General features: G+C 45.5%; 1 protein-coding gene across 6 annotated transcripts in view; it reads right to left on the bottom strand.

Moving 5' to 3' along the window:
• The window catches only part of CCDC186 (coiled-coil domain containing 186), a 608776-nt gene that overhangs the window by 164026 nt on the left and 420578 nt on the right, over window positions 1-24172 (bottom strand). For 4 of the 6 annotated variants that reach the window (XM_069239313.1, XM_069239314.1, XM_069239315.1 and 1 more), the window contains exon 14: window positions 23824-23913. The exons of the other annotated variants lie outside the window; for them this stretch is intronic. In XM_069239313.1, coding sequence (XP_069095414.1) covers window positions 23824-23913 — 90 coding nt within the window. The remainder of the gene's footprint in view (window positions 1-23823; window positions 23914-24172) is intronic. 6 annotated transcript variants of the gene reach the window in all.

Genomic DNA, 24172 nt, shown 5'->3' with positions numbered 1-24172 from the left:
TACTTTTTCTCCACTCTTGGAGTTATGGCTCGGCCTTTAACAGGATCCTGAAAGATTTGTTTTGAATGTTTTAGCATTCCTGGGAGCATAGGTAGTCTTTGGTACTGGCTATGAGTGGAGGTTAGCGTGTTAAACAAGAAGTCATCCTCAATTGGTTCTGAATGCAAGGTGACGTTATGGAAAGCAGCTGCCCTTGCGATCACTTGTGTGTAAGATGTACTGTCCTCAGGAGGGGACGGCCTGGTAGGGTACGAGTCTGGGCTGTTGTCCGATACTGGAGCATCGTAAAGGTCCCATGCATCGGGATCATCTTGACTCATGGCAGTATGAGTCGGGGAGTGCATCAGTGGAGGAGTTGCTACTGGTGATGTGTGCACTGATGGTGGTGGAGTTGTTTTCTTTGCCACCTTTGCCTGTGGCTCCTTGTCCTTTTCGTGAAAGGCAAGTTTTCTTTTTATTTTAATTGGAGGAAGAGTGGTTATCTTCCCTGTGTCTTGATGAATGTTGAGCCTCCTTTGAGTATAGTCTGGCTCTACAGCTTGAAGTTCCTCTCCAAATCTATGTTTTTTCATTTGGGAGGCCAATCCTTGTTCCTCTGTATAGGAACCTGTTTTCGGCTCCGTGGCTGGATGTTTCGGAACCAAAACTTTTTCGGAGGTCTTTTTAGGCTCCGAAGAAACCTTTGTAATTTTCGGCGTGGTGGTGTCTCAATGCCGAATTTGTTGGGTGCCGCTGTGACGGTGCCGAAATTTCTCAGAGCAGATGTCTCGGGTCCGAGATTGCTGTGTGGCGGTATCTCGACCGGAGTCGAATGACTTCGACACCAGCGTGCCCTTTTTCGGTGCCTTGGCTCGGTCACCGCTTGTTTGGGTTAAGCCATGGCCTGTTGGCGGTGGCGTCCCCTGGGCTTTTGTTGACTTCTCGTGAGTCTTACGTTTCGACGTCTTACTCACGGTTTTCGGCGTTTCTTCGGCCTCGAGCTCTTCCGAGTACGACTCTTGGATAGAGAAAGCTTCCTCTTCTTCCTCGAAACGCTCTTGTTCTGTCGGCGTCGACGCCATCTGCAGTCTTCTGGCTCTTCGGTCTCTTAACGTCTTTCTGGACCGAAACGCTTGACAGGCCTCACAAGTATCTTCCTTGTGCTCTGGGGACAAGCACAAGTTACAGACCAGATGCTGATCCGTATACGGATACTTGTTATGGCATTTTGGACAGAAGCGGAATGGGGTCCATTCCATCAGCCTTGAATTCACACGTGGCCGGGCCGACCAGGCCCCGACGGGGGATCAAAAAAAAACCCGAAGGGCCACCGGAACTCTTCTAAATTCGGTGTCTATCTGTTGTAACTAACCCGATACCGAACGCAAACAATACCGAAATGTTTTCCGAGATTCTAACTAACTTTCCGACCCGAAACACGGAGCGAAAAGGAACACGTCCGAACTCGATGGCGGAAAAAAACCAATCTAAGATGGAGTCGACGCCCATGCGCAATGGAGTCGAAATGGGAGGAGTCCCTCGGTCTCGTGACTCGAAAAGACTTCTTCGAAGAAAAACAACTTGTAACACTCCGGGCCCAACACCAGATGGCGGGATGTGCACAGCATGTGTATCTGCAGCTACACATGCCATCGAACATATATATATATATATATATATATATCTATATATATTTTTCTAAGCAGAACCTTCAAAACCTGCCTTATCTACTATGGCCAGAAGTGTGTTGACGTTTTGAACAGAGTGCCCATTTCCACACCTTGGTAAACACAAAGGAGCCTTTTTTCCCCCATATGGAACCATGGTCCTTTCTTTGGTTTCATGAATGGATAGCTTTGTGGGCACGAGTCTTTGTTTTGGCAATCCGCCATATTCTTCGACGTTTTAGCAGTCCTATATCTGTTTTCATTGGGCGGCTTCCTGCCGCAACGACGCATGCCGTAACCATAGTGAGGCACGCATGCCATTGGACCCTGTGACGTGACCTTTTACTTCTTAACCCACTGGCCGCGATCACCTTTGCAGTTAAGGGGAACGCGTCCTCGGGGAAGGTCACCGGCATTGGACCACTGCGCCAAATAGTGAGTATAGTGATTTCATTGCTACACCGCAATCAGCATATTATTTAAGGTGTTCTTCTCACGATACTTGGAGGAAGTTTTAGCAGTTTACGCTACTCCGACTCTGGTCTTTTGATTAATTCTGATTTTACAATAACACACGCTCCCAAAGTCTGAGCTATTGAAGGGACTCATCCCGTGTGTCTATTTTTACCACGTCTAACGCGCCTATAATTGGCATTTTCAGAGGTAGCGTTAACGTCTCACGCCACTAGCAATTGATGTGCTATAAACTACACACATTTTCTAATTGGGTTTGAGCAAATCATGGGACTTTTTTTTTGTATGTGGACTTACCTTGACCATTACATACATTACTGAGATACAGTTTGGTATCTCCTGAATTTGGCCACTATATGAGCTTACATCTTATTCCAATAAGGGGTGAAACACACGAGTAGTGTTTTTGTAAATATCTGTCCTAATAGTGAGACTGTGGCAGCATTATACTTACCTTTAGAGGCATTCCTCTGTCCTGTGCATTACCATAAATGATATTTATATACCTTTGTATTGATGTAGAAGTGAGGATAGTCCATTGGCACGCACGTTCCCATGAAGCTCCGCCCCTAATAGAGAAGGGTAAGCAGTTGTTTCATTAAAATTGCTTTTACACTCAGCATGGCAGCATGTCACCACTGTGTGCCACAACACTTAATGTGTGCCTTTTTGATTATGTATCATACTATCAAAAAACATTTTGTTGGTTAGTTTTTTTGTTCCCTCTTGCCACAGGTCCTCATTTATCTAGTAGGCTAGATGCATAGCACCTACAGTAAATTATCTTTCTAATTCCTTCCATAAATTCCCCAATAAGATTTGGCACTCAGTGTAGGTTAAGAGATTTTTTTTGTCTTGGTCCTGATAAAACGGCAGTTGATCCGTAGGGACTGCTTAGGCATGAAACATGCTGACCTATAGCTGTGGTTGAAGGAACACTTTTTTCAGTCACCCCCCACTTTTTTTTGTTGGTAGAGTGACAGAACATTGACTCCTTTTCTCTCCCTGATGTTTTTAACCTTGACCGAGGATCCTAACGATCAATAAAATATATAGGTTTTGTAGGTTCAAGCTAATTTTAAGTTCTCTCTCTCCAGCTCCTCTTATGTAGGTAAAATTGATCCCCACATCTTTTCAGCCTGGCACATACTTTGATTTAAGATCTCCGACAAAGAGCCCCCCTGTGAGGCCCCCAGACATTGCAGCGCTAGTCTGGTGAGGAGAAAGCCTTATGATGAAGCATGACATCCAAAAGATGTGCGAGGGCTCTTCCTTCTATTTTTAGGAGTGCCTAGTGGATCTCTTTCTTTGGGAACAATGTACTTATCTGGATTGGCACCTTCATGCCCTCTCCAAAGCTCCAGAATGGGAAGGAAAAGACTGTTTCCCGCTTGGATTTCTTATGTTATTTTCTTTGATATACTTGAAGACTTTGACCACAATGTCAACTTTCCACTGAAACCTCAAAGCCGCTCTTATGGAGATCCAGGTCAAAATTTGAAACTGGTATAAAAGCCTGAATGCCTTGGACTCGCAGAGGAGGAAAGGCTTGAAAGAGCATTGTATCCAGGATGGCTCCAAAGAAGGGGAGCCCCTGTGAAGTAGTCAGGTACTACTTCAACACACTAATGGAAAAACCCAAAGATATCAATAGGTGGGCCTTTGTCTGAAGGTGATTAACAACTGCTTGAACCAAGCCCGCCTTCAGCAACTAGTCGTCGAGGTATGAGAGAACTGGTGTTCCTAACCTACGAAGATGGACAGCTATTATCATCGTCAAATTTGTAAACACTAGAGGGGCATTGCTGAAGCCAAACGGGAGCACTGAGAACTGAAAATGCTCGTGCCCTATCTGAAAACGCAGTCTAATCCTACAATCAATTTGCCTGGATGTAGGGCAGACAGAAATTGGGCAAGAGCGAGCATCTTGACCATGTCCTTCTTGAGGAAGGCATTTGGAGGGTGAAGGTCTAAAATAGGATGATGTCCTACATCCTTCTTAGACACCAGGAAGTACCAGGAGTATCAGCCATTCCTAACTTCAGATATTGTGCTGGCACCCTCTCTATTTATCCCTTTTCCAAGAGAGCCTGACCTTCCTTCTGAGAATTGACAATTGGTCCTCTGGAAGCTTTTGTAATGTAGATGGTATGTTTGGACAGATGCAGAGGAAGGGTAGAGCATAGCCTCCCTTGACACCCTGAAGCATTCATCTCTCCAATGTGATGTTTTGTCACCTGTGGAGGTAACAGCTTATTGGGCTAGGAGTGTAATGCTGAAAAACAACTAAAGGTGTTTTGAAGCAGCAGGGAAGGTGGCTATGTAGTTTATTGCCCCTGAGTCCCTGGATAATATCAGCTGGATACACAACCTCTACTTTGAAAGGCCTGGAAGGTCTTTTGCTGCAAAGACAGGGTCTGACCTTGCTGCTGCTGGATATCACTTCCAAGGCCTCAAAAGGGCGATATTGTTACGGAAACTGTCAGAAAGTGGTAGAACACCTAGAGAGCACTCTGCTGCTGTGCTTTGAACACCTAGAGAGCACTCTGCTGCTGTGCTTTGTCGGAAGAGTTTTAGTGCAGAGTTTGCATTGCCTCCGAAGAGATGGGTGCTGTCAAATGGCATGTACATTAGTGATGCATGAACATCACTTTAGAATCCATAGATTGTATCCAAGGTGGAACTGAAGCGCTACATTGGTACCAACTGTTCTACCCAGACTGTAGTATACAGGCCCAACCATATCACATACTTTGCTGCATCCTGGCCGTCCCGAGTTATCTGTTGGAGGTTGGGTCGAAGGTCACCTGGAACTGGGCAAAGATATCACTTATCATGTCTCACAAAGTGTGAGAATATTGCGCCAGGAGCGAATTCCAATTTACAGACCTGTGGGCAGGGCCAGCAAAGAACAGATGCTTCCCAAACACCTCAATGTGTTTTGCCTCTCTGTCCAGCAGAATGGTCGGAAGTGCATTTGGAGGCTTGAATCAGTAGGCTTGCTGGCCTTGGGGGCTGTACTGAGTCCTTTAGAGTAGGCCTGGCTATCTGTCGGTAGACAAAATAGCAAGATCTGAACTTCACCTAGGCACCCCCAAAAATGCCTCATTAAAGGTAGGAGTGGTTCTAAAGAAATCTGTCCTAGTTGCAGAACCTCTGTAATTATGTTTGTTTAAATCTCCACAGTGGATAAGTGAAGATAAAGAATCTCTGCCACCCGTCTTATGACCATCGTGAATGAGGCAGATTAATTCAAAGAGGGGCAAGGAGGTGAGTTGTGACCAGTGGCAGGTGAAGTGCCAAGGACAAAGGTTTTTGTCATCATACATTTGCAATTCATCATCATTGATGTTGTGTGGCTCCAGGTCTGAAAATCTGTGTGATAGTGGAAGCGTGTCAGAGCCAAAACAAGGCTGTAGAAGAGGTCGAGGTGGAAGCAAATTCAATAGCGATTGCTAAGGATTTGCTTCCAAGTCCAAAACGACTATGGGCTCTCCCCCTGAGGTCGTTAGTGCAAGCGTTGATACACTACAAATTGGCACTAGGTTTGACTATGTATGAGGCGTCAAAGCGAGCGTCAGCCCCAGAAGGGTTTGAGAAGCACTGTCAGCATTGAGGACGGATCCGCACTGGACTGGAGGGAGCTTTAAGATGTAGGGGCTTGATTGCGTGACCAAAAAGGGTACTAAAAATACACAACAAAGCATCCTTGAAGGCTTTTATCTGCTACGGCATGGCTTGTGGCCCCAGGAACTCAAGCTGGATCGCAAATAGTGGGGGATCGGTCTCATAGTGGGCCAGAAAGACCAAGATCGGTGGGTACTCTGCCATTGGCACGACTTCTACTAACCAAAATGGCAGGAAGGAGGAGAGCCATGTTTGGACTTACTTGAGGATTGGGAGTGGGATGACTACCTCGGGACTGGGAACATGCCCACGTCAGGCCTTCCGAGTCTGCCTGCAGTGCTCAGTGACATGGAGTTTGGCCTCCTGCTGCTGGATGGCCTTTGGAATCATCTGTGTACATTTGCCGCACGACTGAGTCATGAGTAGCCCAGACACCCGAGACAGACCTTGTGAGGCTCCACCACTGACATCTGTTTGTGGCACTCCTTGCAGGGTTTAAAACCTGTTGTTTTAAAGGGACACGTGTTTTGAACACTGGAATAAAACTCAGAAACAAATTCTGTAAGGGGACTGAAATGGAGGGAGAGAGTTCCAGATGTGTGTTGGAAGGAGCAGAAAGAAAAGAACTGATGTTGACATGCAGAGGTGGTGGTTATATTGTGCCCAGGACACAATTTCCAGGGTGGAACAGACCAGATAGGAAGCCAGAGAATACCACCTATTCGCAGGTCTGAGAATTGCTGAGAAAAATCTCAGAATCCAATCAGTCGACTGGGAGTATTTATAAGGTGAGGAGTCTACGGTTAGAAGTTTCTATCAGAAAGGTGCTAAAATTGTACCACTCAATCTCTATGCTGAAGGTGTAGGCTCTGACGATTAGGTGCAGAATCCTCCCTCCTGATTGAGGCAACGGGTCCTCTCCAAGCAGGAGATCAAGAGCCCTCCCCCATTCCCTTTTGTTCACATACAACATTACTATTGTGTGGTCACATAAAATCTGGACCAACTGAACTTGAATTGAATGGAGAAAAGTCTTGAGCGCCAATCTGACAGTTCCTAGATCAAGAAAATGGATGTGCAACCTCACGTTTCCTAGACATTAAAGGCATCTAATCTCCAGGTCCTCCAAATGCACACCCCGTCTGAAGGTGGAGATATCGGTTACCACTGTGGTCACTGCTGAACGAGGACAGAAGCATTTCCCTCAAGTGAGTTTGACATCAGTTCTCCTCCAGAACATCTCCAATACAACTTCTTTGGAAATCACAATGGATTTAGTCTCGTCCAGTTGATGCTGAAACCACCGACTGCAGAGGCACCACCACCACTGAAGAGGAATCAAGCGCCAATGCGCATGTGTGACTAGGAGGATGCAATCCGCCAACAGACAGAGCAAATGTTGAACCTTCAGGATCAGCAAGTAAGCTCTTGTCTGGAACATGGGAACCATGTTCGGTATGTCCTACATTCTGTGTGAAAAAAGGAAAGCTCCAAGCAAGATGGTATGTAGTACTGCCACAATGACCAAGAGGCACCTGGAGGACTCTAGGTGAGATTTGGGACAACTGAAAAAGCCAGACTGTAGAGCAGTAAAGCTTCCTAGAGGAGGTGGTGAGACACCAACTTGGGTGAACTGGCTTTGATCAGCAAGTAGTCCAGATACATGTACACAGCAATCCCTGCTAATCTAAGGAGTCCGTGGAAACTCCACAGGCCAAGGTTAACTCAAAAGGAAGCACTTCGAAATGTTAATGGGTAGAACCCACCATAAACCGCAAGTACTTCCTGTGTGTCTGCAAGATGGGACTCTGGAAGAACGTTTCATGCAGATCTTGTGACAGCACTCAGTCTTCTTAGTCTGATGCCATTAGAACATGAGCTAGGAAGAGCATCCTGAATTGGTCCTTTTGTAGAAAACTGAGATCAAGGATCATATGAAGAATGCTGTAATTCCTGAAAATAGGGAAGTACTGAGAGTAGCAACCTGCCCAATTTTCTGCTCTGGTACTAATTCCAATGTACCTTTTTGCAGCAGGACAACCACTTTTGGTTGCAGGATCTGCCAATGTTCTCTGGTATTGTAGAAAGGGATCGGAGAGGGAGGGTAATAGCAGAAGGGTAAAGTGAACCTCTTTTCTAAGATATGAGGGCCCAGCAGTCCAAAGTATCTAAAAAGTGATTCTATAGGAGGTCAGGTGCGTTGGGTGCAACAAAGTCTGCCATATCCCAGAGGAAATGCATAGAAAGGCTAAGCAGACATGCAGCATTAAGGGATCTGAGGTTCCTGCTGAAAAGGAGTTCATCCCAACAAGTAAGCGATGGTTCTGTGGACCGCAAGGGAAATGAAGGTTTAGAACATGCCTCCTATATTGTATCAACTAATGCTTTAATAAATGGAAGTAAGGGTTCACCGCCTGAAAGTGCCATTTGTAAAACAGCTGCTAAGATATGTGGATGGTAATCTACTGTAGGCAGACATAATTCAGGAACGGATGCAGCCTTTTTAACACAAAGAGAAGGAAGCCATCTCAGGTGGAGCAGGACATGGAGACAGATACACATCAATATCTGAGGAGATATCCAGATCACTTGCCTTCAAAACAAAATAGTGTGTCAGAGGAAAGAATTTCAGCATCATCTCCTTGCTGATCACTGGAATTTATTGCCGTCTGGAAGGGTAGCCATGATTGTTCTTCAGGTTGCCTTTCTTCTTCTAATAAATGAAAGACTTCTCTCCAGGACCTGTGTCTCCTAACACCTACCAAGGCCTCTGATGTAGGTTGCAGCATCAGTATTGCATCAATAATAGTGTTGTATGCAATGCAGATTCTAAATGCACATGAGGTAGAGAGTCAGCAGGCACTGATTATGGTGCCCAAGTACATGTCAGGGCGAGACTTAGCACCAATCTATGAAAAGTAGGAGCTGGTGATGTCAGTCCAAGAGGTACGACAAACTGGGGTAGCTCTGGGAAAATGGCAGGAATGGCATAAAACCAAACAACCCAGTAACCTGTCCCTTCAGGTCAGGTGGCACACCAGAAGGCTGTCTTTATGAAAAGATCCATCATGGCTTAAATGAAGCCACATGGATTTGCCTCCTGTGGTGGGCACTCTAAACAGATGGATGCCAGTGTTGGTTGTGGCGGAGGAGGAGGCTGCGGTGGGGTGAAGGAGACTGTTAAGGTAAATGAATTACAGACAACGGTGCTGGAGAAATTTCCACCAACTACAGCTCTGAGGTAGGTTAGCCGAAATAAACTTTCCACACTTTTGGAAACTTACCTGCACTTTTGGATCTGCAGAGAAGAAGCAGAATATTTATTTTTCTGATGGTGTTGTATTTTCTCTATTGAAGACTTGATGAGATTCAGGGTGACCTGGATCTCACTTTCAACCATGACTAGATTAGATGATGGCTCCTATGCGCCTCTTCAGAATAGGTCATAAAGGCTTGGATAGACGTTCCTTAATGCTGTGAGGATGCATCTGTCTACAGGGATGACATAACAACATGACATGTCTCAAACCGAGACACCACAGAGAGTCGTCATGACAGTCCATGATGGACATTTGTCCTTTGTAGCTTTGACAGGGTTGAAAATATGAGCATTACAGTGATTGCATGGCCATTATTACACCAAAAGAGAGAACTATTCATTGTGTAGAACTCTCACCACAAAGTAAAAGCAAAGGTCTGGACTGCGTCTAAATGTGCAGAAAAAAATGGAATATATGTTGGGGCATCCATCCTGGAGCTTATAACTGATGGCATAATCACAACTCCAATTCAGACATCCGAACCGAGTCGATGATACTTGTCAGGGGAGAGAGAAACTAAAAAGGTTTTGTGGATAAAATCTTGCACTTGCAAAAGTATGAGAACTGCAGGAAGAAGTACTCATTAGAAGTCGAAGTGCTCTTTTGGATGGATCCCACCTGAGCACAGCTTCATTTATGGCTTTACTAAAAGAACATACCTAACATAGTTACTGTCAGATTTGACAGAATGCAAGCTATTTCATCATATCTGCAAATGAATCCGTTATCTAAATTCTTCAACCAATACCAGATGTTGATCAAATAATGTAACTTTTTTATTGCATCACAAAATAAACTGTGGCATACATTCTTCAAAACGTTCAATAAATCCTGATTTCTTTGTGAGGCATATGCTCTGTTTTTTGGTTTCAACTGTCCATCTCGAAGAACTACTTCACAACTGCAGCAGTTTATCAATGTCAAGTGATTAAAACCAAAACAATGTCGAAGACCCTTTGGTTGCCTCAGAACAAGACTAATCAAAATGGACAAACACTTTATATAAGGAATAATGGTTTGCAGAGAAGATCTAATAGCTTAAAATCTGTTCTAATAAATTTAGATTTTTTTTTAAAGTGAACATTATGAATATAATATCTCCACAAATTTTAGAAAAAGATAACATATTGGAAATCTCCATTCTCCAAAGTCAATTGTCTGCGGGGGCAAATGCTGCTTCCTATCCCTTAAAATGATTAAGTCATGTGTAGGCTACTACTCCGTTGAGTAAGACATCAGTTCATTTCAATCCAGCTTTGGTTAGCTTGCATGGTGTTCTCGAAGCTTTTCCACTGCTGCCACCAAAATACATCCAATTATCAGCCATATTCAGCCTCACAACATATTTGCCATTCCTACACAGATGCCACTCACACTTATCACAAGAGGAAGCACTAGCTTGTGCATTTCCTTGGTGAGACACATGTATTATTGATTACTTCATACTCTCTTTCATACACTGAAAGGGAACATGAGGAACGGCTTCCTAAGGTGCTCTGTTGAGTCATGAGGTAAGCACTTGCTGCTAGACATGGTGAAGGTCACAAGTTGAAATCCCAGAAAACACAGCACAGCTTTCTTTCTCTCTCTCAAATTGATAATTTGAGGCTGAAACGAATTATCAATAGCTCCTGAATCTAATGATAGTTTAAATACAATGATTTGATGTACATTTCAAACAGTTTGTCTCTAGTGGTAACTGCATAGAATTCAACTCTCCCTGATTTCATCAATCAGTACTGTCTACACCCTTACTGATTTGTCCCTCCAGGTTTGTACCAAATTATTATTAAGGTTGAATGAACAAGTTACTTACCTTCGGTAATGCCTTATCTGGTGAACACAGGATCTAGCTACAGATTTCTTACATTTGAATTCACCCCAGGTGCCTGATTGGATCCGGAAATTTTTTCAGCAGTACCTCTGCACGTCAGGAGTGGGTGTCGTGGGACTCCACAGTGACGTCGCCCACCGGATGTGAAATCAACAGAGTCCATATAATTCCCCATCCGAAATGCATATGCCAATTCTATTACTATTTTCCGCCCCAAAAACACAGAGCCACTTATAGAAACTACCTTTGGAAAACATGTGTCAAAAGAAAAAAGAAAAAAAAAGAAAAAAGGCATATTTGTGCCAAATAATTATCAACTCCAATGAATGCCAAGAAAGGGATCTTTGAGATAAAAAGAGAAAACAGTTCGCAGAACAGGGAGGATGCGAAGGTCAGTAAGGAATCTGCAGCTAGATCCTGTCACTACCAGATAAGGTATTACCAAAGAGAAGTAACTTGTTCATCTGATAGAGACATCTAGCTGCAGATTCCTTACCTTTGAAACAGATATCAAAGCAATATCATCCCCAAAGGAGGGTGTGCGAACTGAGCCTACTAAAAGTCCCTGACTAGAACAAGCCGGTCTAGGGCAAGGGATGCTCTTAGGAATTTAGGTGAGTAAGAACATATGTTACACCATAAAAACTGTGGAAATGACCAAAGGCAAGGTAAGTCATAAGGACATTGAAAAGCATGGGAATAGCGTTACCCAAGGAAGTGGGACAAAAATGTGTCGGAACACAACAGACAATATGAACATTAAATCTACTTGCTCCCATGGTGGGATCTGAACCCATGTACGGCCAGTACTTGGGGGGACCAGAGTCAACATGCAATGCCAATGAGCTATAGTTGTTTGCCGTAGAAAGTAATTATTTAACCAAACCTGCTCTGTAAAAGCACAGAGGAAAGAGGGGAACCAAGACCCCAACTTTGATGGAGAAAGCACTGAACAGTGCTTCAATAAAAATACATTGAAGACAACAACAGCAACTATTAGTACAGAAACAACTGTTGTCCTAAGACAAAACTGTCAGAGATAATGTTAACACCTCTGTGATCATCCATAAGGTATAACACACATAGGTGAAAAAGAAAAATAATTGCCTTTGTAACGGCAAAAAGAAATATATATATATGTATATATATATATATATATATATGGAAAATGTCACTTACCCAGTGTACATCTGTTCGTGGCATGGGACGCTGCAGATTCACATGCTGTGCATTATCCTGCCATCTAGTGTTGGGCTCGGAGTGTTACAAGTTGTTTTTCTTCGAAGAAGTCTTTGAGTCACAAGATCGAGGGACTCCTCCACTTTCGGCTACATTGCGTAGGGGCGTCGACTCCATCTTAGATTGTTTTCCCCGCAGAGGGTGAGGTAGGAGTTGTGTATATAGTAATAGTGCCCATGCAATGGAGTAAGTATGTATGTACATAATGTGTCTAAAAGTGATATATATTTACAAGTTTTATCAACATATACTGTATAATATATATAATTTTATCAACTTATAACGGCTACAGGCTCCCGGGGAGGTGGGAGGGCGCATGTGAATCTGCAGCGTCCCATGCCACGAACAGATGTACACTGGGTAAGTGACATTTTCCGTTCGATGGCATGTGTAGCTGCAGATACACATGCTGTGCATAGACTAGTAAGCAGTTATCGCCCCAAAAGCGGTGGTCTGGTGAGTTGAAGTTGTTTGAAATAATGTCCGTAATACTGCCTGTCCTACTGTGGCTTGTTGTGTTGTTAACACATCTACACAGTAATGTTTAGTGAATGTATGAGGCGTAGACCATGTGGCTGCCTTACAGATTTCTGCCATAGATATATTTCCTAGAAAGGCCATTGTAGCGCCTTTCTTTCTAGTGGAGTGTGCCTTCGGTGTAATAGGCAGGTCTCTTTTAGCTTTAACATAGCAGGTTTGAATACATTTTACAATCCATCTGGCAATGCCTTGTTTGGATATTGGATTTCCTGCATGAGGTTTTTGAAAGGCTACAAACAGTTATTTTGTTTTGTTCTATCAATGTAATACATTAGTGCCCTTTTGATGTCTAATGTATGTAATGCTCTTTCGGCTACTGAGTCTGGTTGTGGAAAGACTGGGAGTTCCACAGTTTGATTTAGGTGGAACGGTGATATAACTTTTGGTAGAAATTTGGGATTTGTGCGTAGAACCACTTTATGTTTGTGTATTTGTATAAAGGGTTCTTGTATAGTAAATGCTTGTATTTCACTTACTCTTCTAAGAGACGTGATAGCTATTAGGAAGGCTACTTTCCAGGTTAAGTATTGCATTTCACAAGAATGCATGGGTTCGAAAGGTGGACCCATGAGTCGAGTTAATACAATATTGAGGTTCCATGAGGGAACTGGTGGTGTTCTTGGAGGTATGATTCTCTTTAGACCCTCCATAAATGCTTTTATGACCGGGATTCTAAAGAGTGATGTTGAATGTGTAATTTGCAGATATGCAGATATTGCTGTAAAATGTATTTTAATGGACGAAAAAGCTAGCTTTGATTTTTGTAAGTGTAATAAATAGCTTACAATGTTTTTTGTGGACGCATGTAATGGCTGAATTTGATTATTATGGCAGTAATAAACTAAGACTTCAGGAGCCAGATTGCTAGATTGAGCGATGCTGGATTCGGGTGTCTGATCTGTTGTTTGTGTTGAGCTAACAGATCTGGCCTGTTTGGTAGTTTGATATGAGGTACTATTGACAGATCTAGTAGTGTCGTGTACCATGGTTGGCGAGCCCAAGTTGGTGCTACTAGTATTAGTTTGAGTTTGTTTTGACTCAATTTGTTTACTAGATATGGAAGAAGTGGGAGAGGGGGAAAAGCGTAAGCAAATATCCCTGACCAACTCATCCATAACGCATTGCCCTTGGAGTGAGAGTGTGGGTGTGGGTACCTGGATGCGAAGTTTTGGCATTTTGCGTTTTCTTTTGTTGCGAATAGGTCTATTTGCGGTTTTCCCCAGTTTTGAAAGTAGGTTTGCAGTATCTGGGGATGAAGTTCCCATTCGTGTATCTGTTGGTGATCTCGACTGAGAGTGTCAGCTAACTGGTTTTGAATTCCTGGGCTGTATTGTGCTATTAGGAGAATGTGATTGTGAGTCGCCCAATGCCAAATCTTCTGTGCTAAGAGACACAGCTGTGATGAGTGTGTCCCTCCCTGTTTGTTTAGGTAATACATTGTTGTCATGTTGTCTGTTTTGACAAGAATGTGTTTGTGGGCTATTAACGGTTGAAATGCTTTTAATGCTAGAAACACTGCTAGTAGTTCTAGTTGATTTATATGAAGTTGTCTTTGTTGAGTGTACCATTGTCCCTGGATGCTGTGTTAGTTGAGGTGTGCTCCCCATCCTACCATGGAAGCATCTGTTGTGATCACGACCTCCACGACAGCTTCGGACACCAGACCCAACCAAGCATCACCAAACCCACACCTCCGACCATCACCCTCAACGACTGGACCCACATCAACACCTAAGAAACCAAAACCACCATGAACTCGATCCACTCCGGCGCTCATTCGGACCCCTGCCCTCACTTCATCTTCAATAAAGCAGACGACATCATCGCCCCGCACCTCCAGGCTGTCATCAACTCCTCTTTTTCTTCTGCTACCTTCCCCGAATGCTGGAAACACGCCGAAGTCAACGCACTACTAAAGAAACCTACGGCTGACCCGAGCGACCTGAAAAACTTCCGCCCCATCTCGCTCCTCCCCTTCCCCGCCAAGGTAATAGAGAAGACCGTCAACAAACAGCTGACCACCTTCCTAGAAGACAACAACCTGCACGCCCCTTCACAAACCGGATTCCGAACCAACCACAGCACTGAAACCGCCCTCATCTCAGTCACAGACGACATCAGAACCCTGATGGACAACGGTGAAACAGTCGCCCTCATCCTCCTCGACCTCTCGGCTGCCTTCGACACCGTCTGTCACCGCACCCTAATCACCCGCCTCCGCTCCACCGGGATCCAAGGCCAGGCCCTGGACTGGATCGCCTCCTTCCTCTCAAACCGATCCCAAAGAGTCTACCTCCCTCCGTTTCGCTCAGACCCCACCGAGATCATCTGCGGCGTACCCCAAGGGTCATCGCTCAGCCCGAAACTCTTCAATGTCTACATGAGCCCCCTCGCCGACATCGTATGCAAGCACGACATCATCATCACCGCCGACGACACCCAACTTATACTCTCCCTCACCAAGGACCCCGCCAGCGCCAAGACCAACCTACAAGAGGGCATGAAGGACGTCGCAGATTGGATGAGGCTCAGCCGCCTAAAGCTGAACTCTGACAAAACGGAAGTCCTCATCCTCGGCAACACCCCGTCCGCTTGGGACGACTCCTGCTGGCCCACGCCCCTCGGCACCACACCGACCCCCGCAGACCACGCCCGCAACCTCAGCTTCATCTTGGACCCTCTTCTCACCATGACCAAGCAAGTCAACGCCGTGTCCTCCGCCTGCTTCCTCACCCTCCGCATGCTCCGCAAGATCTTCCGCTGGATCCCCGCCGACACTAGAAAAACCGTGACCCACGCCCTCGTCATGAGCCGCCTGGACTACGGCAACACCCTCTATGCTGGGACCACCACCAAGCTCCAAAAACGCCTGCAACGTATTCAAAACGCCTCGGCCCGCCTCATCCTCGACGTACACCGCAACAGCCACATCTCCGCACACCTGAGACACCTGCATTGGCTCCCAGTCAGCAAAAGGATCACCTTCCGACTTCTCACCCACGCACACAAAGCCCTCCACAACAAGGGACTGGATTACCTCAACCGTCGCCTCAGCTTCTACGCCCCCACCCGTCTCCTCCGTTCCTCGGGCCTCGCGCTCGCTGCCGTCCCTCGCATCCGCCGCTCCACTGCGGGTGGGAGGTCCTTCTCCTTCCTGGCAGCGAAGACCTGGAACTCCCTCCCCACCAGCCTCAGGACCACCCAGGACCACTCCGCATTCCGGAGACTCCTAAAAACCTAGCTTTTCGAGAAGCAGTAACCCCCCCCCCGCCCTTTTCCCCTAGCGCCTTGAGACCCGCACGGGTGAGTAGCGCGCTTTATAAATGTTAATGATTTGATTTGATTTGATCACGTATTGAGGCACTGGGTCCTGGAAAGGCCGCCCTTGGTTTAAATGTATAGGATTCCACCATTAAAGCGAGGAGTGTGTTTGGCGGTCTATCAACACTAGATCTTGAAGTTGACTCTGTGCTTGTGTCTATTGTGTCGCTAGACACTGTTGTAAGGGCCGCATGTGTAAACTTGCGTTTGGGACAATGGCTATGCATGAAGACATCATGCCTAGATGTTTCATCACAAACCTTACTTGATACTGTTAATTTGCTTGCATGCTTTGTACTACGTTTTGGAATGCTTGAACCCTTTGTGGACTTGCAGTGGCAATCCCTTTTTCTGTGTTGATTGTTGCTCCTAAGTATTGTTGTATTTGACATGGCTGTAAGTGTGATTTTAGGCAGTTTATTGAGAACCCTATCTTGTGAAGGGTATCTATGACGTATTTTGTGTGTTGAAGACACTGTTTCTGAGTGCTGGTTTTTATTAACCAATCGTCTAGGTACAGGAATACGTGTATGTGCTGTCTTCTGATATGTGCAGCTACTACTGCAAGGCATTTTGTAAATACCCTTGGTGCTGTTGTTATCCCGAATGGTAACACTTTGAATTGGTAGTGTACTCCTTGGATTACAAACCTGAAGTATTTTCTGTGGGAAGGATGTATGGGTATATGGAAGTAAGCATCCTTGAGGTCTAATGTTGACATGTAGTCTTGTTGTTTGAGCAAGGGAATCACGTCTCGAAGTGTCATCATGTGAAAGTGATCTGATTTGATGTAAAGGTTTAGTGTTCTGAGATCTAAGATGGGTCTCAGTGTTTTGTCCTTTTTTGGTATTACAAAATACAGGGAATAAACACCTGTTCCTTTCTGATGGTTGGGCACTAGTTCTATTGCCTCTTTTTGTAATAACGCTTGGACTTCTAGTTGTAATAGATCCAAGTGTTGTTTGGACATGTGTGCTTTTGGAGGCACATTTGGTGGTAATTGTAGGAATTCTATGCAATAACCATGTTGGATAATGGCTAGGACCCATGAGTCCGTAGTTATGTCTTTCCAATTTTTGTAATAATTTGTGAGTCTCCCCCCCACTGGTGTTATGTGTTGGGGATTTGTGATATTGGAGTCACTGTTTAGTTTGTGGGTTTTTTGGGCTTTGGAATTTCCCTCTTGTTTTAGGAAACTGTCCACCCCTATATTGACCCCGAAAACCTCCTCTTTGGTATTGGCCCTGGTATGTGGGTCTGGCCTGTGAGGTTGAAGGTTCTGTGCTTTGGGCTCAAAACCCTCCTCTAAAGTGTGGCTTCCTAAAGGTGCCTCTGCTCTGTGGGGAGTAAAGCGCGCCCATGGCTTTGGCCGTGTCCGTGTCTTTCTTTAGCTTTTCTATAGCTGTATCCACCTCCGGCCCAAACAACTGTTGTCCATTAAAAGGCATATTAAGCACAGCCTGCTGGATCTCTGGCTTAAATCCGGAGGTGCGTAGCCATGCGTGTCTCCGAATAGTGACTGCCGTGTTCACTGTTCTGGCGGCTGTGTCCGCTGCGTCCATAGCCGATCGTATCTGGTTGTTGGAGATACTTTGGCCTTCTTCCACCACTTGTGCACGCTTTTGAAACTCTTTGGGAAGATGTTCAATGAAATGCTGCATTTCATCCCAATGAGCCCTGTCATATCTTGCCAATAAAGCTTGGGAATTGGCAATACGCCATTGATTGGCTGCTTGTGTTGCAACCCTTTTTCCTGCTGCATCAAACTTTCGACTTTCTTTGTCGGGTGGTAGTGTATCCCCAGAAGTCTGTGAGTTTTCCCTTTTCCGGGCTGCCCCTACTACCACCGAGTCAGGTGTTAGCTGTTGCGTGATGTAGACAGGGTCCGTAGGGGAGGTTTGTATTTCTTCTCCACCCTAGGTGTGATGGCTCTGCCTTTGACGGGGTCTTGAAACACCTGTTTCTCGTGTTTTAACATACCTGGTAACATAGGCAGACTATGGTATTGGCTATGTGTTGATGACAGGGTATTGAATAAAAAGTCATCCTCTATAGGTTCTGTATGCAGTGCTACATTGTGAAAAGTAGCTGCTCTGGACACCACCTGCATGTAAGCAGTACTGTCTTCTGGTGGTGATGGTCTTGCCGGGTAGCATTCCGGACTATTGTCAGATACTGGTGCATCATATAGATCCCATGCATCTAGGTCATACTGGCTCATCCCTGTATGCGTTGGTGATTGCATCATTGGGGGTGTTGCAATTGGTGACAGTTGTGGTGAGTGCTGTGGCGATGGCTGTGGCGAAAAACGTGATGGAGTTTTTTCTTTAGCCACTTTTGCTTTTGGCTGTTTTTCTGTCTCTTGGAAAGCGAGTTTACGTTTCATTTTGATTGGGGGAAGAGTTCTTATTTTCCCTGTGTCCTTCTGAATATGGAGCCTTCTTTGTGTATATTCTGGCTCTCCCATCTCTAATTCTTGACCAATTTTATGGCCTTGTAGTTGTGATGAAAGGCCTTGTTGTTCTGAATATGAGCTCTGTTTCGGCTCCGAGGCTGGGTGTTTTGGCACCGGAACCTTTTCCGCAGTCTTTTTCGGCTCCGAAGCCACCTTTTTCGGTTTCGCGGTGCCGATATCTCGGTGCCAAGTTTGGTCGGAGCCAGTATCTCGGTGTCGAGCATACTCTGTGCCGGTATCTCGACCGGAGTCGGATGTCTTCGACACGTGTGTGCCCTTTTTCGGTGCCGATGGTTGGTCACTGTGCTTACGGGTTAAGCCATGACCTACCGGCGGTGGCGTCCCCTGGGCTTTCATTATCTTTGTGTGAGTTTTGGCCGGGGCAGTTTTACTCACGGTTTGTTGCCTCGCCGGCTGCTCACTTTCGGCCTCGTCAGAGTCCGAATCAGGAATGGAGAAAGTCTCCTCTTCTTCGACGTCGTGGTGTCCTGCTGGCGTCGACGCCATTTGAAGCCTTCGAGCTCTCCGGTCCCGTAGCATCTTCTTCGACCGAAATGCCCGACAGGCCTCGCAAGTATCCTCCTTGTGTTCGGGGGACAAACACAAATTACAGACCAAATGCTGGTCTGTATAAGGATACTTATTGTGGCATTCGGGGCAGAAGCGGAATGGGTGTCTGTTCCATGAGCTTTGAAGACGCACGCGGTCAGGCCGACCAGGCCCCGCCGGGGAGTGGAAGCCCCGAAGGGCTACCGGAGCTCTTCTTTTCTTCGGTGTCGATCCACTATTACTAACCAGATACCGAACGCAAACAATACCGTTTAATTTTCCGAGATTTAACTAACTTTCCGAACCGAAACACGGAGCGAAGAGGAACACGTCCGAACCCAATGGCGGAAAGAAAACAATCTAAGATGGAGTTGACGCCCATGCGCAATGGAGCCGATCTCGTGACTCGAAAAGACTTCTTCGAAGAAAAACAACTTGTAACACTCCGAGCCCAACACTAGATGGCAGGATAATGCACAGCATGTGTATCTGCAGCTACACATGCCATCGAACATATATATATATAGATAGATATATATATATATATATATATATATATAACAAACATAGACAAAACATATACAGAATCTGTCACTACAATGATGCCATAAATATATACCAAGCAAAGTAATCAGCAAGATATACTAATAAAAGAGGATTGAAGGTCTGGAGGACATCACATGCCAGTAAAGGCTGCCGATGCATTTAAACCAATGCCAACTGACTGAGTAGCCCTCAATCAGGTTGCTGACATGATATGCTTGAAAGAAGACAGGAAGTGTGAAAAAACCTTGCTGGTACAGAAAAAAAACAAGGCCACAATTTGAATATACAAGAAGGTCAAGGTGAAATAGAAGCCAACACATGGAAGGCCTAGAACAGATATTCAGCATCAACACCCAACGGTAAGTGATATCAGACAGAAGAGGACCTGCCTTAAATATGGAACGAAAGGTAAAAAACATAGTCCTTTAGGGACAAAGCCTTCCCAAAGTGGAAGTCCGAAAACCAAAAACAATGTAGTAAACGCTGAATCAATGGAAGGAGTTGCAACCTATAGAACAGCAGCAATTGTTGATTATAGAAAATAAGGTCACTAAAGGAATTCGGAGACATTAAAATCATCAGAAGTTATAAGGCAAAGCACGCCTAACGCCTTCATTATAATAATGTATATGGGCATCTTCTGAAGGAAATGACGTTCACAGCAAGAGGGGAATATTCCCTTATGAAGTAAGGAACGCTAACAACGCAGCAGTGTTATAAATATGCCCAGAGGGCTAGAAATATTAAGACACCCTGTAGAGTAGAGTAAAAGGGACCGACCAGGGAGACGGTGTCTGAAGGAAGTAACCAATTCCCATTACGAACGGATCCAAGAAAGATGGGACCATAATGTTCAAGGAACATCCGTAAACAACCAGATAGCCACCATAAGATGAAAGATAGCCATCTTATTCTTAAAGCAGCGCCTTAAGAATACGTTTGGGGACATCTTGAGGCCCTGGGTGGTGTGTGGAATCTTGCACAAGAGGTGTTTGTAGCTGCAAAGATACAGGACCTTGCGTTTAAATGATAAGTATCACACATCTCCTTGCAGTGAAGAGTTAGTGTAATGACAACAAGACTGGTGGCACAAGAGAAGAGTGCCGTGAGCATGATATGCACATCTAGGACTGTAGGCAAATGCCACAAAAATCCCATTCTATGGAGAACATAGGGAGGAATTTGAACCCCTGTACCACTGGTACCAGAGAGATCAGGGGCAAGAGCCCATCCTGCTGAGGCATAGCGAGAACAGCTTTCTAAAGAAGTGCAAGGACACGCAGATGTGGAATGGTGTTACCACTTGCCCCACTGCTCTGCATGGGAAATTAAGAGTCTCTCAGGAGCAGAACAACAACCCTGGAAAGAGAAGCATAAGTAATGCTCCAAAAATTAAAGCAAGAAGAAACTAGAGATTCGCCATAAATAGGCTCTTGTGCAAAGCAGTGAGCCATGTACAAGGGCTCTCAGGGAGTTATAATTATAAGCTCCCAGTAAGTGATACTAAAGGTACCCTAAATGTACTAAGTAATGCCTATTAGACATACAGAACATGCTCTACACAGAACAGGAAAGATACCATACAGGGCATGAAGCATGTCTTCAGAGAAAAAGAAAAAACCCTGTTCCATCAGGTGTTAAACCCACTTAGGGCCACAAAGAAAATACCTCCCAGATAATGGGAGCTAAAAACGTTCATCGGCAGGCCTTAAGAAATTATACTACCTGCACAAGGAAGGAACACTGCACTGGGTGCCACCAGAAGGTGGAATGGATCAGATGAGGTGAGAAAAAGGGGAGAGGGGGCTGAAACTTGCTCTCAACAGGAAATATATGACTCCACTTTGGTATGGGTCCATCTGTAAGAAGAATCAAAGAGAAGCACTCCCCTCTCTTCCCAGGAAAGTGGGGAGCTATGGAGCCAGACGATACAGGAATAGACATATTTAAGAATCTCTTTCTCCCGGACTGTCCGTAAAGTGTTCAATCCAGAGTCAGCATGTGTGCCGAACATGCTCCATCGAAGGGCATGTCCTCCAGGGTGGTTTGGACAGCCTCCGAAAAGTCAGAGTGGCATAGCCAGGCATGATGGCGCAGCGCTATCGAATGAGCCATGGCTCGACCGACTGCGACCCTGGTAGCCAGATCAAATTTTATTATAAACGTAGCTGCCTCTTGCCTTCCTGGAGTGTCTAGACAAGTTCGCTCCAGGTCTCTTCTGGAAGCGAAGGTAGCAGGTGTGCCACCGTATCCCATAGTGCATGGAGAAAGCGTCCCAAAACGCATGCAGTGTTTATTGACTGCAAGGCTGAGCTGGCTGAGGAGAAAATGTTTCTTCCACAAGTTTCTAGTCATCTAGATTCCCTGTCCAGAGGAAATCTAGGGAGGACTCTGGGGTCAGAGGCAGCCGTAATAGCCTGTACCACAAAGCTTCGTGGAGTTGGGTGCTGGAAAAGATACACCGTGTCCCTGGGGATGGGCCGGTGTGTATGGGCTATGGACCGGTCCACAGGCCCCCTGTAGCTGGCTTAGACCACACTCCTATTAAAAGGTCACACAGTGCTTCACTATAGGGAAGCACAGGCACCATTCCTGTTTGGCCTTGGTGAAGCACTTTTATCAAGTCTGATACCACAGCTGCCCTCTTCAAAACCGCAGGGAAGGAGGACCTCACCTTTGTATCAAGGCGGGGGGGTCCCAAAGCCAGTGAGGACTCATGGCCACTAGCCTCACCCCGCTCTGTCAGCCAACTACCCTTTAGAGGAGGCTTGACAGTCTCATCCATGGGGTTCCTAAACCCCAGCTCCTCTCCTTCACCTCCAAAAGCCTGTTCTCCCGTAGGAAAAACAGCAAGGGACTGTTTAGAAGAAGGAGGGAAGGGGACCGAGCCGCACGGCACCACTGTGGCCTCACCGATGCAGCGTTGATCAGCGCCGCCGATATCACTGTCAGCGTCAGCTGATCGAACTCCATCGTCATAGGTGGGAACCCTGAAGGGCTGAGCCCCGGGGCCTGCCTGGAACTGAGTACGGATTCAAAGGGCCAAACTGATGCAAAAAGCAAACCCACCCCCATGGATTCAGCTAGGACACCTTTCACCTCCTTGGGGATTGAAAGTGCACCAGAGGGAGGTAGGGGCCCAAAGATGGCATGAAGGGAATTATATTAGTCCTGCATCAGGGCCAGAGTCGCCCCAGCTCCAGTGAAAGCAGGGAGGTGCAGGGTGGATTCTTGCGCGGACTCCTCAGCCAGAGGCTGGGAGAGGGCGTCAGAAATGCAGGACTTATGGGACGATGTCAGGGGGTACTGCGATTTCGACCGCCTGCGTGTCGATGTCTTATCCTTCAAGGCCGACAGATGCTCGTGTAAACAGCTCCTGGAGCAGTCTTGCGATTGCTACAGGGCCCTTGAACGAGACCGATGAGAACACAGGGCCTCCAACAGTCGCACCACTGGAATCTTCATGAGTCGTTCCAGCAACGACTTTGGGCGAAGGCGATGGCAGGCGCTGCAATCCTCAGTCGTGATGTTCCCCGAGGCACCACATACAAATAGTATGAGGGTCTATGGACAACATTTGCCTGCCACAGGACGTACAAGGTTTGAATTATGAGAACATGAGAAAAAAGGGCACACTGTTCCTTCAACAGAAAAATGTTGAGATAGGCCAAAAAACAGCCTAAGGAACCAATCCAGATCCCCATTGGAAGCAAGGAAAAGGAATTGACGTCGGAAGGAGGGTTATATGAACTCTGTCAACATCACATTCGGTGGACGATGTCCCTACGGAGCCACACAATGCCCTCTTCTGATGCATAGAGGTACTGCTGAAAACATTTCAGGATCCAGCCTGGCACCTGGGGAGAATTCAAAGGTAAGGAATCTGCGACTAGATGGCTCTATCAGATAATGAGATCACCGACATCTAACAAGATGGAAACCTAAGGTGAGTGGGTAAATATGTTTTCTAAAACCATATGCAGAGACAAGCTCCTGTGAATTTATACATACTGTTCTAATGATTTCAAGTAACAGAGCTGATCAAAATTATACAATAACAGGAAGGTATTCATTTTTTGCATCAGATCACTGAACGTCAATATATTTATTTTTTCTATTTTTTTTTTTTAGTGAAACATTGATAACTTTTACAACTCATCATTCATAACTATGGATACTGGTGTTCTGAAATAAGCTACACCAAGGTTTTCAAATGTTCTCATTTTTATTTAGTAATTCCTAAATTAGCAGATAGGGTTTTAATGTACATACCTGTGGACTGTGCAGCACCCCATGTTTCTGAATGCCTGTAACCTTTATGCGTTGTCTCTCTGCCAATCACCTCGTACCCCATAACGAATCCTGTTGCAATTCAGAGTCCACTTTAGGCCCAATGAATAAAGTTATTTCTTTTAAATTTTACATTTGCAATTTGCATTTTATTCTCAGACCGGCAACTGATGTGAAGGGAACTCTCTGCTCTTACAGGAAACATGGCTGTGCAACTTATCATTAAATCTAAGAAGGCAGGTGTGATTTGAAGCTTCTCACAAACAAACTGTCTAGAATGGCGTGCATTCATTGTTCACCCTAAAATAGACCATTACAACAGTATTCACAG

Source organism: Pleurodeles waltl, chromosome 6 (genome assembly GCF_031143425.1).
Source record: "Pleurodeles waltl isolate 20211129_DDA chromosome 6, aPleWal1.hap1.20221129, whole genome shotgun sequence".
Taxonomy (NCBI): domain Eukaryota; kingdom Metazoa; phylum Chordata; class Amphibia; order Caudata; family Salamandridae; genus Pleurodeles; species Pleurodeles waltl.
The sequence above is the reverse complement of the archived record's forward strand: the minus strand, read 5'-3'. Positions and strand labels throughout refer to the sequence as shown.